At 49.4% G+C, this 14,813-nt stretch overlaps 1 protein-coding gene across 1 annotated transcript in view; it reads left to right on the top strand.

Annotated features, from left to right (window-relative positions):
* The window catches only part of LOC104688232 (voltage-dependent N-type calcium channel subunit alpha-1B), a 261,393-nt gene that overhangs the window by 205,503 nt on the left and 41,077 nt on the right, over positions 1 to 14,813 (top strand). Inside the window, 8 exon segments of the mRNA XM_010397632.3 lie at positions 1,210 to 1,306; positions 3,337 to 3,497; positions 4,545 to 4,682; positions 5,495 to 5,696; positions 7,278 to 7,442; positions 8,445 to 8,555; positions 8,725 to 8,808; positions 13,207 to 13,212. Coding sequence (XP_010395934.3) covers positions 1,210 to 1,306; positions 3,337 to 3,497; positions 4,545 to 4,682; positions 5,495 to 5,696; positions 7,278 to 7,442; positions 8,445 to 8,555; positions 8,725 to 8,808; positions 13,207 to 13,212 — 964 coding nt within the window.

Genomic DNA, 14,813 nt, shown 5'->3' with positions numbered 1-14,813 from the left:
AAAGACCCTTCCCAGGGCTGAGCAGGGTCAGGCAGCCACAAAACTGGCTGGTTCCCTCCACCCTTGGTGCTCCTCCCTCAGCACAGGGTGTAGGGCAGGGTGGGGGAAGCTCTGCACTTCTTCCCAAACCTCCGTGGCTCTCTTGGGTCTCTCGTCCTTCCATTATTTCCCTCCTGGAGAAGAGGAATGTTCAGCAGCCTGGGAGAGCACAGGATAGGAACTACCAGCATCTGTCCCACCGTTCTTCATTCACACCTGTGTTCCCTCAGCGCAGTCCCAGACCCAAACCTCCAGCCATGAATAAAACTCCCGATTTCCATCCCATTTTCCACTTCATACGAAACGAAGGGAATGTTGTTGTTTTGCCATGGGGTTGGAAGAAGATGTACCTCTTGTCTCCTTTTGCTTATTTATTTTGGAAGTGCACGAGGAAAGGAACTCTGTCCTTCCCCTAAAACCCCTCTTGAAGTTAACAAGAGGAACGTTCTCGGGCCTTGCACTCGGTTTTAACCAAACCTAAGCCCCAAATGTGACTGACAGCACCTGCATGCCTGAGTGGGGAGTTGTCCCAGCACTGCTCCAGGCATGTAATATATTGTCATATTACATGGTCCTGCATGGGATCGGTGGCATGTCCTCCACGGGACACTCAGGGATGAGGGAACAGGCTCTGACCCCCAGGAGAGCTCTGTCCCTCACCAGGAAGGCTCCCAAACCCTCTTGGCACAATGTTCCCACCAGAGAATTGCACGGAGAAACAGCCCCTGCCTCATCCAGCTGGGAGGGAAGAGCCACATGTGGCTTTGTCCCTTCTCCTGCCGGGAATGCGATGGAGGAGCTGAGCCTCCTGTCCCGGTGCTGCTGCCCTGCCTGGGAGCCTTGTCCGGTGTGGAGTCGGGGCAGGAAGGGCCCCAGGTCCTGCTGAGCAGCTGGGAGGTGACAAAGCCTGGACATCCTGTGGCTGAGCCCTGCCAGGACCCTGTCCTGCCCCAGCCTTCTCCTTGTGCTGCTGGATCCACCCCAGGTGAGGCTGGGTCATCCTGCCTGCAGCCCTGCTGAGGATGGACACAAAACCTGCCAAAAAAACCACCCCCAAACCCAACCAATTGCACCACCAAAGCCACCCTGGATGCCCAGAAACACCCCAGTGAGTGACCTGAGGAGCAAATGATTCCCTCTGTTGTTCTTGTGCCTTTTTCTCCCTTGCAGAGGAACCAAAGGCAAGGACATCAACACCATCAAGTCCCTGCGAGTCCTGCGGGTGCTCCGGCCTCTGAAGACGATAAAACGGCTGCCAAAGCTAAAGGTTAGAAAAGAACCCCAAATTTTCCTTCTCTGGAGGTTTCTGACCGATCTGAGTGGCAGCTGGTGGACTCCACTGACCCCAAGTTGTTTCTGTTGCTTTTCTTTGGTTGCGATGCATCTCTGTGCCAGATGAGCACAAACAGCTGGGCAGATGTTGAGCAAATGGCAAACACTCGGGTGCTTTTGCCAACATTGTGGGTAACTTTAGGGATTCTTGTGGAAATGCCATGAAAATTAAACCTCTACAAATAGAAAAAAAGGCAGATAAATTAAATTACAGTTCATAAGTGGGATGGTCTTTGAAGTGATACAGGAAAAAATGGGGTTGGGAGGGTTTGGGTTTCCCTGGAGAATTTAACATGAATATTGCAAGGTTTTCCACAGGCTGTCCAAAGGGATTTGTCATTGCTGTGGGAGGAGCTTTAATTTATTCATCTTTCTATTAAAGAATCCATAGTCCAGTTCTTTTCTTCCCTAGAACACTGAGCTAAAAAATAAAATCAATTTAATGGCCTGTGGTTACTCATCCAACAGCAACAATTTGAGGTGCAGCCAGGTCCTGCAAAGAGAGAATGGAAGGAGTTAAAATTCCATAATTCCTGAGATTTAGGGACTCCTCAATACCTTTTGTGGGCTGTTGATGGGGAAAAAGCCATGGATGTTTTGGAACGGTGAAAATGTGTTTGACAATTCCTGTTTTCACATCAAACTAAGGGTCAGCTGCTCTGGAGATCTGCTTTTGTCTGAGCCCACCATTCATGCTTAAATAATTTTAGTTTTATGCACATGAAATTGATCTGAAAAGGAACGTTAATGTTGAACCATGTAGAAATTTCATGTTGGATTTCTGGGTTGATCAGTGAGATTTCCATCAGGATTCCTGGGCTAATTAAAAAGATTTCCATCAGGATTCCTGGGCTGATTGGACAGATTTCCATCAGGGTTCCTGGGCTGATTAGAGAAATTTCCATCAGGATCCCTGGGCTGATCAGAGAGATTCCTATCAGGATTCCTGGGATAGTTAAAAAGATTTCCATCAGGATTCCTGGGCTGATCAGAGAAATTTCCATCAAGATTCCTGGGCTGATCACAGGGATTTCCATCAGGGTTCCTGGGCTGATTGGACAGATTTCCATCAGGATTCCTGGCTTGCATCAGGAGTGTAATTCTGTGGGTGATTCACTTCCATTCAGAGGAACAGCAGCAGGATTGTACAAACCCTGTGCTTGGGCAGGGACTGCTCAATTTCTGGTATTATGACAAACTTCTGACTAAAATTAAACTGCAAATTACTTGTGATGAATCAGGGCCTCATTCCCACGTAATAATGAGTTTGAGAAGTTCTTTGCAGGGAGTTCAGGAGAGCACATTAGTCACACCTCATTCTGACAGACAGCTCTTCAGAAAAATATTTATTCAAAGCATTTGGTTGTTTTGTTTCCTGGTATTTTTTTTCCTTATTATTCCAACAGTTTTTATGCATCCACTGGAAGTAAAATCAAAACAATTTTCATTTTATAATGAAATGTTTGCTCAGGACTAATATTGTCTTGACAAGCTGTGATTGTCTTTGTAAACGTTATGAGCAGCATCAGAAAATTCAGTGGCACAGCCAAAGTTGTGGATAAAGCAGAAGATGAGGGAAGCTGGAGTTGTTCCTCACAGCTTTGGGAAGTGAAAATCCATCGAAGCACCCATGGGTTGTGGGATGGGGAATGAGTCCCAAATGAGGGAGATATAGATGGGATTTTGGGCAGGAATTGTTCCCTGGGAGGGTGGGCAGGCCCTGGCACAGGGTGCCCAGAGCAGCTGGGGCTGCCCCTGGATCCCTGGCAGTGCCCAAGGCCAGGCTGGACATTGGGGCTGGGAGCAGCCTGGGACAGTGGAAGGTGGGAATAAGATGAGCTTTAAGGTCTTTTCCAACCCAAACCCTCCGTGACTCCCCGAGTGTGGTTAAACAGTGGATGCCAAGATTTTGGATGAACTTTTCCTTTCTCCCCACCCCTTGACCGTGCTCCCCTCCACGCCCAGGCTGTCTTTGACTGCGTGGTGAACTCCCTGAAGAACGTCCTCAACATCCTCATCGTGTACATGCTCTTCATGTTCATCTTCGCCGTCATCGCCGTGCAGCTCTTCAAGGGCCGCTTCTTCTACTGCACGGACGAGTCCAAGGAGCTGGAGAAGGACTGCAGGTACAGCTGGGAGCAGGGAATATGACAGGGAGCAGCTTCCTGCAGCTGCCCAGGCTGGCCCAAAATCAGGGATGTGCTGAGTGGGAAGAGTCTCCTGTAAATAAGAGCAATAATTCAGCACAGCCAGCCCAGAGGTGAATTTGCCTTGTTTTTCTTGAACAGCTGTGTCACTCCTGGCTCTGATCTTCAGGATACAGGGGAGGCAGCTTCTTTCCCAGGAAAGCTGAGTGTGATTCCTAAGAGAAGGGTTTTTGATAGTGTGACTCCTCTTTCCACCTTGATTCTTAGAGCTCCAATGAATTAGAAAAACACACTGAATAAATAATCAGAAGCGTGGGATGTTAAAGAGCTACTAATTAGTGAGGAGAGGGACAGGATCTGAATCTTTTAAAAGCCCTGTCATGCTTTGTCCTTCCCAGCAGGCTGCCAAGGTGTGGTACTCCACAATGTGCATCTCATCAGCTTTTTCTTGGCACCCAAAGCACCTCCTCAGCACTGTCCTGCTCTGCCCGTCCCTCTCCTGCTGCCTGGCACGTGCAGGGCACGTCCCGGTGGGATCCCAGGGGTTGTCACTGCAGTTCTTCCTTGGAAAAATGCAGATAAATTACGGGGAGGAATGTGAAAGGACAGAAAAGGGTAGGTTGGAGAGGGTTCTCCTCATGCCAGGCCCCTAAAAGCAGGACACATTTAGGACTTAGATCCAACCCTGGAGTAGGAGCCAGAGATGTTTCCCTGTCAAGCAGAGGTTTTCTGTGGGGTCAGACAATTTAGGGGCCGCCCAGGTGTTGATGGCTGGCTTTGCCTAATGAATGAATGAATGCCTTGCTTAAAATTCCTTTCATTTTTAGTCCTCAGGTCCAGTTCCCGTGGCTAAAAGTGACTCAAAAATTGGCCTTTACTTCTGTCATAGGCTTTGAGGGGGTCTCCTTGTCTGTAATCCACAGCAGAGTCCAGACTGTGCTGCTGGGGCTTTCCAAAACTCCTGAGTCCTAAGAAATGCCTGATCTGCTTTCATTCTCTCACTGGCTCTCAATCTCTTGTTCCTAGGGGTCAGTACCTGGATTATGAAAAAAATGAGGTGGAGGCACAGCCCAGGGAATGGAAAAAATACGAGTTCCACTACGACAACGTGCTCTGGGCTCTGCTCACGCTCTTCACCGTGTCCACAGGGGAAGGGTGGCCAACGTGAGTAATGGGGCTGGCAGGGGCTGATGGTGCAGGTAAAGCAGGTCCCCAAAGCTCTGAGGGACAGCAGGTGACCTGGGAAATGAGAAAAGTCTTTTATCAGCTCAGTGCTGTGTGATTATTGGGTGAGCCAGCAGGCAGAGCTCTGCATTTTCCTGGCACAGGGATGCTCAGGAAGTTTTCCGTTCTTGCTTCAGGCTTTTGGGCTTGCACACCTTTCTCAGGGGTAAAACTGATATTGGAAATGTAAGAAAACGAGGGGGAAAAAGTATTGCGAGCTCTGCTGGAAGTCTGCTGGGCGTGACGGTCCCCAAATGACATTTCCTGTTCAGGACGTGACTTTATTTTGGCATGTGTGGAGTGCCGTGTGTGGCCAGGGTTCCTCCTCCTCCACAGTCAACTCTTTCATAAAATAAAGACTCAAACAGCATCAGCCTCCCTTTTCCAGTCCCTCACTGTGTTCCCCTGTTGGATGTCATCAATACCTCTCTTTTCCCACTTTTACTCCATCCCTGTTGACCAGAGAAGAGAAACCAGATCCAGCTGGATCCTCTCCCCTTGGCCAGGGGGGATCAGTGGATCTGGACACAGCAAATCTCCCACCATTCTGCACAATGGTGAGAACAAAGGGTTTCCCTAAAAATATCCTCAAGGAAAACTTCTCCCCAGCCACGTGGATGGGAGCAAGTTTTTCCTGAGCATATGTGGAAAACCCTGCACGTGAGTGGAGGCTGGGGATTGACTCTCAGGGGGTCCTTGGTGCTTCCCAGGGGTTGTGTTGACCTTTCCTCTCTCTTTGCATTTGCTTGCAGTGTGCTGAAGCACTCAGTGGATGCCACCTACGAGGAACAGGGGCCCAGCCCTGGCTACCGAATGGAAATGTCCATCTTTTACGTGGTGTATTTTGTTGTCTTCCCTTTTTTCTTTGTCAACATCTTTGTGGCGTTAATCATCATCACCTTCCAGGAGCAAGGAGATAAAGTGATGTCAGAGTGCAGCCTCGAGAAAAACGAGGTACCCACCTCTTCTGACTCCAGAGTTGGTGTTCCAGGGGCTCAGAGCACCTGGATACTGGTGGAAGGCCACTCCTCGTCCCCCCTGTGCTGGGGGGACTGGAGCGCAGTGGTTATTGGAGGGTGTGTGGTGTAGAGACCAAAGAAATGAGTGGCTGTTTCAGCTTCTGCATGAAAACACCACCAGGGAGAGCCCCCAAATGGTTCCTGTTAGGAACCACTGTCACCCGTCCCCCTGGACTGCACCAAAGGGGAGATGGATCTGCCCTGGCACAGGGTGCCCAGACAAGCTGCTCCATCCCTGGCAGTGCCCAAGGCCAGGCTGGACACTGGGGCTTGGGGCAGCCTGGGACAGTGGGAGGTGTCCCTGCCATGGGAGGGGTGGCACTGGATGGGCTTTGAGGTCCCTTCCAGCCCAAACCATTCCATGGTTTGATGTCTGCTCGAGTGTGGAGGTGTGGAAGGAGACAAACCTTGAGGCCAGACCTCAGAAACCAAACTGAGCTACAACTGCTGTGGCTCCCCAGAGGAAAACTCCTTTCCACAGGCTGGTTTTGTGCCCAGCTGGGACTTTTCCTCCTGGCAGCAGCCAAAAGGAGATGCCTTGAGAAGAGTGTAAGACCAGGGTAAGAAGCTGTGAGGTTTTTCCTTAATGCCCCCCAAAACCCCATTGTTTTCCACTCAGGGACCTCCTGAGTTGGTTTTTCTGTAGTTACTGGCATCTTTGTATCTTCCTTCTGTGGGTGTATCCAGTTTCCTTCTCAATCCATGCAGACTTTTAGCATCTGCAGCATCCTTCATCCAGGGTCCACAGCCTCAACGACCTCTTGTGGGAAGAACCATCTCTTTTCATGTATTTTGAAACTGGAACCTGATTTTTGATGGAAAGAGATGAATTTTTAAGCTATTCTTAATTAGTTCCTTGTTTGTCTAGATGAACAAAAAGTCCAAAATAAAGCAGAATATTTAGAGATGCTTTGTTATTTTCCAACTGGGCAGAAAGTGATTTCAGACTTGGAATTCTTAGGTAAATCCAAGATGAGAAAACGCTCCAGAATCAAAACCTCTTGTGGGTAGAAACCGCTTTTTTCTCATAGTTTTATATTCATAATAAAGTGAGCAGAAATGGCCAATGAAAGGGGTCTTTGAGAGTTCCCCCAGTGCTTTTGGTGGATAATTTATTGGTAAATTCAGTTCTCATTTTATGAAACATTCTGAGCTGTCCAGGTGTTGCTGTGCTGAGAACACACCTGAGTTCCACAGTACTTTTTGAAAACCACAGAGAACATCTTTACCAATCCTCAGTCGCCCGTCAGGAGGACTTGGAAGTGTTTTTAAAAGTGGGATCAGGACCTGTGAGGAGCTGGGCTCTAATGGAATGTTGTAGGACTGCATAGGAACGTTATAGGGTAAATATTCCAGGAAAATTGATCAGGATTTGGGGATCCTGTGCTGTGTTTTACAGGGAACAGTCAGTACTCGCTTGGTGTAAATGCTCTGCTCACTCTCCCAACCACATCCTGATGGATTAAGACTTCCAGCCCTTTTCCTGTCATCTCTTCATCCCCTTTTTGTTTTGTAGAGGGCCTGCATAGACTTTGCCATAAGTGCCAAGCCCCTGACCCGCTACATGCCTCAGAACAAGCAATCCTTCCAGTACAAGATGTGGAAATTCGTGGTGTCCCCTCCCTTTGAGTATTTTATTATGGTCATGATCGCTCTCAACACCATCGTCCTCATGATGAAGGTGAGTGGGATCTTCCTGTATCTGGGAATTTTGGGCTGTTGGCTGGAGAGATTCTCGCCCTGAGAGCTGAGGGGGGCTCAGCAGGAGCAGCCACCACTCCTCATGTGCCTACTGGGATTCCTTTGGCCCCCTGAGGGAGGTGGTTTAGCTGGGATGAGATCCCACCAGTGGGATTCCCTGCAGAGCGTTGGTTGGGCTCAGCCCCTTTGGGGTGTGAACATGGGATGGGAACTGGGATCTGCAGGTGCTGATCTCCAGCTCAGCCAGGGTCTTGGGGCTGCTCAAAGCCCAGTCAGGCCATGGAGATTCAAACTGAAACAGAGTAGGTTTAGATGGGATATTGGGAAGGAATCATTCCCTGGGAGGGTGGGCAGGCCCTGGCACAGGGTGCCCAGAGCAGCTGGGGCTGCCCCTGGATCCCTGGCAGTGTCCAAGGCCAGGTTGGACAGGGCTTGGAGCAGCCTGGGATAGGGAAAAGTGTCCCTGCCCATAGGGACTGGATGAGCTTTAAGCTCCCTTCCAACCCAGGCCATTCTGTGATTCTGTGAAATGACCCAACTTTGGAACAGCATCAGGCTCCTGGGATGTGATCCAGAGTGGAGGAGGAGATGCAGGTGGATACATGGTGTGGATGATGTTCCCTCCTGTCCCTTGCCTGGCTTAGAGTATCTTCACAGTCAAGGGGTCCCCATATGCTTAGGGTTCTCTGGAACAAAACCCAGCTCTGCACTTCCCCTCTGGGTTTGAAAATGTCCTTCCTCCCTCCTGCGCCGTGCTGTGCTTACACGGGAACATCCCCCAGCAACAGTCTCCAGCTCTGAGGATATTCCAGCTGCCCCCTCAGTACAGGATGGAGGCAAGAGAGACAGGAATAACTGTGTTGTAACCCCAAGCCTCGCTTAAAGTGAGCACAGAATCCTGACTAAAATGAGCAAACCTGCTGGGAAAGGTTTTACTCTGTCGGTGATTTTCACCAACAGCCTTTCTTCCATCCCGCTTTAGTTCTATGATGCTCCAGAAGCATACGAGGAAATGCTGAAATGCCTGAACATTGTGTTTACATCCATGTTTTCCATGGAATGTGTGCTGAAGATCATTGCCTTTGGTGTGCTGGTAGGTGCCTCCCTTGTTCCCTTCCACCTCTTCTCCTCTCTCGACGAAATGCTCGCGTTTCGTGACGCGCATTTAAAAACGAGCAAACAAAAAAACCCCCCCGACCTGTGCTGGCAAAGAGAAAATAACCCCTGGATCCCTCTATTCCCCTTGTGTTCTCATTTGGCAGAATTATTTCCGAGATGCCTGGAATGTCTTTGATTTTGTAACAGTGTTGGGAAGTATTACTGATATTTTAGTAACAGAGATTGCGGTAAGTACAGCTTGCTCAATTTCCTTCCTTTATAAACAAAGCCATGCCCTGTCAAGACACTGAACCTTCTCCCTACCAGCCTTATTCCCTGGAGCTGCCTCTGGGAGTCACGATGGCCTTGGCTGACCCTGTTCCATGAGCTCTGCTTTTCCATGGAGCTGAGCACAGCTGTGTGCCCCAAAGAGGGAAAGCTCTGATGAGAACCACGGTGCTCGTGACTCTGCCAGCAAGCAGCTCCCTCTCTCCTGCAGCCAACTACTCTATCCTCAGGCCTTTTCTGCCTATTCATGGAAAAATCCTGCTGGATTTAGAGAGGGAAAAGACCAAAGGGATTCTGCTGTGTTCGTGTGGGAGGTTTTCTGCAGGGCATGCGTCTGCCCCTTGGGGCTCCTGCCCAGTCTGGGTCACGGGGCAGAGTGAGGGTGATGAGGTGAAGGGTGTGGACTGGGGAAATGTTCCTGTCACAAAAGCTCTGTGGGGCAATGAATAAACAAACAGCTCTCCCACAGGATTTCTGGCCAGCCCTCCAAGGGCTGCTGTCTCCCTGCTGATCCTGTAGATCGCACAAAGTGGACAGACTTGGCGTTAAATCTGAAGGATTTTTCCATAAGGGCAGCAAATGCCTGTCTCAATCCCTGACAGTCTGATACTACCCACGGAATAAATTGCTCCTCTCCTCTCCCAGTGCATGTTGGAGCTGATGATGTAGCTGTGTGATGAATTTGAACTTGACCATAACTTTTCTCCTCAGTCCCAGGGGTTTGCCTGTAGATGTGTGCTGTGTGTGCTGAGAACTGTGCTCCCCACGTTCCTTTACAGGTGCTGGTGAAGACCATGTGACTGTTTCTAACAAAATGCATTTTTATTTAACCTCCTTGGTACAAAATAATGCACAACCCCCCAAAGTTTTCTTCCCCATACAAATGATGTTCGTTTATCTGCTGGTGAATCCTGTGTTGTAGGATTTTGGTTTCAGTGCAGCCAGGCTGAAGTTACTCAGCTCACCCACTCTGAGTGCTGCAGATTGTTGTCCCCACTCCCTCTCCCATGGGATGTATTTCCTTGCCAAGGGCACCCAAACTTTTGCCATGGTTTGAAAATCTGTGAAACCATTTGCAAGTCAGCCACAAACAGATTGAAGCTTTTCCACCCCTCCTCTGGCCACTTTTTCTGGGAGGAGGTAGCACTGACAGCTCTCACGGGGTAAGGGAGCCTCTGGTCTCTCACAGATTGGTGTCTTCTCCTTCAGGAAGGTTTTTCCTTCTCAACACCAAGCCCAAATGCTGCTAAAATCCTCATTTTTGGAGCTGTATCACAGTCAGGGAGCAGCCACAGTGTTGCCCCTTCCCTGCTCAGATAATGGGACATTGCCTCTCCCTCCAGCTCCCGTGGGATGGCCCAGCCAGGGATTGGATCAGGTTGGGCTGTGAGACATTTTCAGCATCAAAACCTTTGCAGAGGAGTGTGAATTCCCCCTAAAACCCCAGCAGGGCACCCATGTGCCTTTCCCTTCTCCTCCCGGGTGGGAAAGAAGAGGGTTTTTGGTTTATGAGGAGCTGGACACCTTCAGTCCTTAGAGAGGATTTTCTAAAGGAGGTCACCAGATTCCCCTGGCAGTGTCCAACATGCAGCTGACCACAAAACTCTCTCATATAAAAGCCACATGTCCCCAGGACACTCCAGCCCTGAGCTCTTGGTCCTCTGTCTGTGTCTGCAGAGCTTTTTGAGCTCAGCTCTCTCTAAACATTCCCTTTTGTGGGGCTTGATCTCTTCTCCCACATAACAAGCAGCCAGGCAAGAGGAAACAGCCTCAAGTTGCTCCAGAGGAAGTTTAGGGTGGATATTAGGAATAATTGCTTCATGGAAAGGGTGGTCAGGCACTGGAACAGGTGGAGTCCCCTTCCCTGCAGGGATTTAAAAGCTGTGTGGATGTGGCACTTGGGGACGGCATTTAATGGTGGCCTTGGCAGTGCTGAGGGAATGTTTGGACTCAACAGTCTTGGAGATCTTCTCCAACCTGAACAACTCTCTGATTTCTGTGTAGCCACCACATCTCCTCCCCGCTTTTCATTCACACAGAGTGCCCAGGGGTCATCCCCTGCCACTTTTCTTTCTAGATTTGGTTTCCAGCACTTCTTTTGTGCAGCTCCTGTCTGATCTCTCCCCAGAAGCACACATTCCTTCAGCCACACACATCCCTGTCAGCCTCCCACAGGAACCACGGACTGGGATCAGGGGCAGCGTGCACAGCACCCTGAGCAGCTCCATTTGCTTGAAGGGGGCAGTGAGGGCCAGCTCTGAGCTGCATCCCTGCTCAGTTCGTGGGTGTTGGCAGTGGTGCCCTGAAGATCACACTGATAACAGGGCTGATAACAGGGTTGATAATAGGGTTGGTAACAGGGTTGGTAACAGGGTTGGTAATGGCAGCTGTCAGGATGTCCCTCATGGAATTCATTCCACTTCAGCCAGTGGCATGTGGAGATGTGGTCTTGTACCAAGCTCTCCACTGCCACTGAAACCTTCCTGCCCTCAAAGCCAGGTTGGATGGGGCTTGGAGCAACCTAGGACAGTGGAAGGTCCCTGCCCATGAAGGAGATGAGCTTTAAGGTCCCCTCCAACCCAAACCGTTCCATGATTTTATGATTCTCCTCTTCCAGTCCTGAGGATGGAAAAGAAGCAGAAGGATGCAGCCCTTTGCTCCTGCCCTGTGTGGTCGGCTCCATGCGAGGTTGCACGTGGGTTATGCTGACCCACAGGGCACCAAGGGGGTCCCAAGGGCTCCCAAATCTGCCTGGCAGTGCCAAGACTGCTTTGCTGCCTACAAAGTGACACAGAGTGGCAGAGTTACACTTTAAACCAGCTTTGGAATATTCTGTCAAACTGCAGTTTCACCTGGGTAATTGAAATATTTCTGGTATTGAGAGCCAGTGTAGAAAAACTGAACCAACAGATCCAGTCTGACCCAGTTTTGAACCAATAGTTCCAAAACAGAAGCCATTTTAGAAAAATGTAGGAAAAAAAGGGCTGAAAGAGCTGATGCAGAGATGTGAACGTGCAGGGCTGGAGGTGAGGAGCAGGGGGTGCCTCATTCACAGAGCACAGCCCAGCTGTGGCCTCTGCCCAGCCTCTCTTTCCCTCTGGAATTCCAGGTAGGGCAGAGCAGGAAATAAAGGCTGGGGATGAGCTGAACCAACCCCACCTCACCTTCCTCAGGGCACGACTGGGGCGCAGGAGCTCTCATGGAGCAGGGAACAACCAGAGAGGAGAACAGGTCTCGGATCCTCCCTCCCAGAGCTGTGTCCCCAGCAGGGAATGGCCCTTTTTCCCTGTGACTTCCCCAGCTCCAGCTTTCCCTCATCTGCTGGGCAGAGTTTGGGACAGCCCCTTTAGTCCTTCCAGCCCTCCTGGCAGCCATTCCCGTGGAGTTTCCTCAGCTGGGAAGTCCAGGTGACAGCCACAAGGTGACTTTGCTGGCCAGTCTGCAGCTGTCCCTGTCCCAGCCACCCTCCAGGTCCCTGTGGAGATGTTTTCTAGGTGTGCCACTGAGCTCAGGCTCACAAACAGTTGCCAGAGCACCGTTTTCCTCCGTATTTTCCAGCCAGAAGTGTTCTCCAAAGGTAAATAATCCTGGGTGGCCTCACCTTGAGAGACTTAGCTTCCACCAGCCTTGTTTGGTACCTTTAACCCTCGGAGAAGTAAAGACAAAAGGAAAAGAAATGTGTGGATTAATTGCTTTGTTTTAATTTTTCTGGTCATGTCACATGTAATTTACTTTGTGATTGTAGTGGAATATCTCTTTTTTTTATTTCCTCAGGCAAAAGCATGAATGTCAGTTTTTTTACCCTCCGTAATTGAGGGAAAAGAGGTGGGATTAAGGAAAAGGTGTCCTTGTGGACACAGTTGGCCTCAGGAGGCCGAGTGGGTGTGTGGCAAACTGACATCTATTTCTATGCCTGGAAATAGAAAAAAACCACCCTGAGAAGTGTTTGTGAATTGTCTCCAAATTTGCATTACAAACTGAAATGCAAATAACAACTGCACTGTCTGTGTTACCTCGAGGATCTCCGAATCTCTTTTGGTTCGAAGCATTTTTTACTCCGGGAGTTCCCATAAAATAACACCTCCCCACCCCCGATAGCCCGACGGGTTTTTTTTTTTCCAGTGAAATTTTTCAGAGTTTCCTTTTTGCTTGTCCTGATTACTCATTTTCTCTTTTTGTTTCCTGTTTTTGTTCCTTATTTTCCTTATCTACCTGCTGAATCACGCCATCCAATCAACATACAATGCGAAAACCATGTCTCCGTCTGTATGTTGTGCACCTGCTGCTCAAAAAAAAAAAAAATCTAAAAATTTGTAAATAATCTTGCAAATATCCATCCATGACAACATCACATATAGGACACGGTTGGTTTCATTGAATTTAAACAATTCTTTAAATTCTCTGCTTTGATTTTCTCTCGTTTTTCTTTGATTTGATCCGTTTCTGTTTGGTTTTTTCTTTGATGAGAGTTCCGATTGCACTGGTGGAAAAGCCTCACTGCAGCGTGCCCTGAAGTGGCTTCTGTCCTGCACCTCCCTCCCTGGGCTCATTGGTGACAATGAGTTGCCAATAGCCCGTCCCTTGCTCCCTGTGCCACCCCCTGTGCCAAAGGGGACACTGCCACCTGCTTTATTTCCGTGGGAAGCGGGAGGAGATGGCGAGGGAAGGATGTTCTGGACCTGGAAACGCTGGGGTTTGGAGGTGGTGGTACCAAATTCAGCTCTGTGAAGGTGGGTTTGGGTTCCTTTAGGATGAGGTGATGGAGATTTCTGCTGAAGGAAGCACCTTCAGTTTTAATCTCTATATTGTAAGGCAAGAATATTATTGACGTGATAACAGACTTGCTTCCCTCAAATCAAAAATGGTGGGAAAGAAGGATCTTAAATTTGAAAATTCGCTGTGACACCAACCCATAGAAGAACCCATTTTGCCACCACAGTGGACACAGAGTCGCTAGATCCAAACCCAAAACTCCAAGTAAAATGCACAAATCATGTTATGAGCAGAGCTGAAAAGTACCAGGAGCCAGATCCCACTGGGAATTTAGTGCCAAAATATAAATTTATTCCAAAGATGCCTTTGGAAATATTGGCCTTTATCTTTGATCATCATCAGTTAAACAAAAGAGAATCCAAAAAGGAAAATGAGATCTGAAATATTTCTATTTTTCCATTCTTAAGTATCTTGGCTATGGTTGATAATGCAAATGAGACCAAAAGCTTCTCAAAAATCCTTGCTCAGCCACCTGACACCAGCTCTTGGATCTGGGAGCATCCACATTTCCTGTTGCACAGTTGCTGTTAAGAAACAAACCCGGGGGAATTTTCATTTCCAGGCTGCACAGAAGCTCCATGGATGTTCATGGAGGGTATTTTCTGCTGGGATGCAGCAGAGGAAACGACAATGTGTAAATGCAAAGTTTGCCCAGTGCAAACCGAGAGGTGAATCCTCCACAGTGCTGGATCCATTCCAGATGTGTGGGAGCAGTTGGGATAAATTTGGACACTTTGCTGCACACCTGGCCCAGGCAGCACAGAAAAGGGCTCTGGCATCAGCAGTGAACGTGAAAATACACTGGGGGAAGATCAGTTTGCTAAATTTGGGCTGCTGTCCCTGTTGCAGGTTAAAGGTTGAGAAGCTCATCCTGTGCTTTGTTAGGACTGGGGTTGTTACTCCATAGAGACAGGTCCAGGCTCCTTGGATCACTTGGCATCCAAGCGAGGTCTTTGGAGCACCATGGAGCTGCTGCAGGGACACAGCAGGAGCAGCAAAGCTGGGAGGAATCCTGGAGAGGAGCAAACTGAGGGCAGAGCTCAGCAGCTCCTCCCGAGGGGCAGCTCCGATCTCTGCTCCTGGGCCAGGGACAGCACCCAGGGAGCGGCTGGAGCTGGGCCAGGGCAGGCTCAGGCTGAGAGCAGGGAAAGGTTCTTCCCCCAGAGGCTGCTGGGAACTGCCCAGGCTCCCC

Source organism: Corvus cornix, chromosome 17, assembly GCF_000738735.6.
Source record: "Corvus cornix cornix isolate S_Up_H32 chromosome 17, ASM73873v5, whole genome shotgun sequence".
Taxonomy (NCBI): Eukaryota; Metazoa; Chordata; class Aves; order Passeriformes; family Corvidae; genus Corvus; species Corvus cornix.
This window is presented reverse-complemented; position numbering and strand designations above follow the sequence as displayed.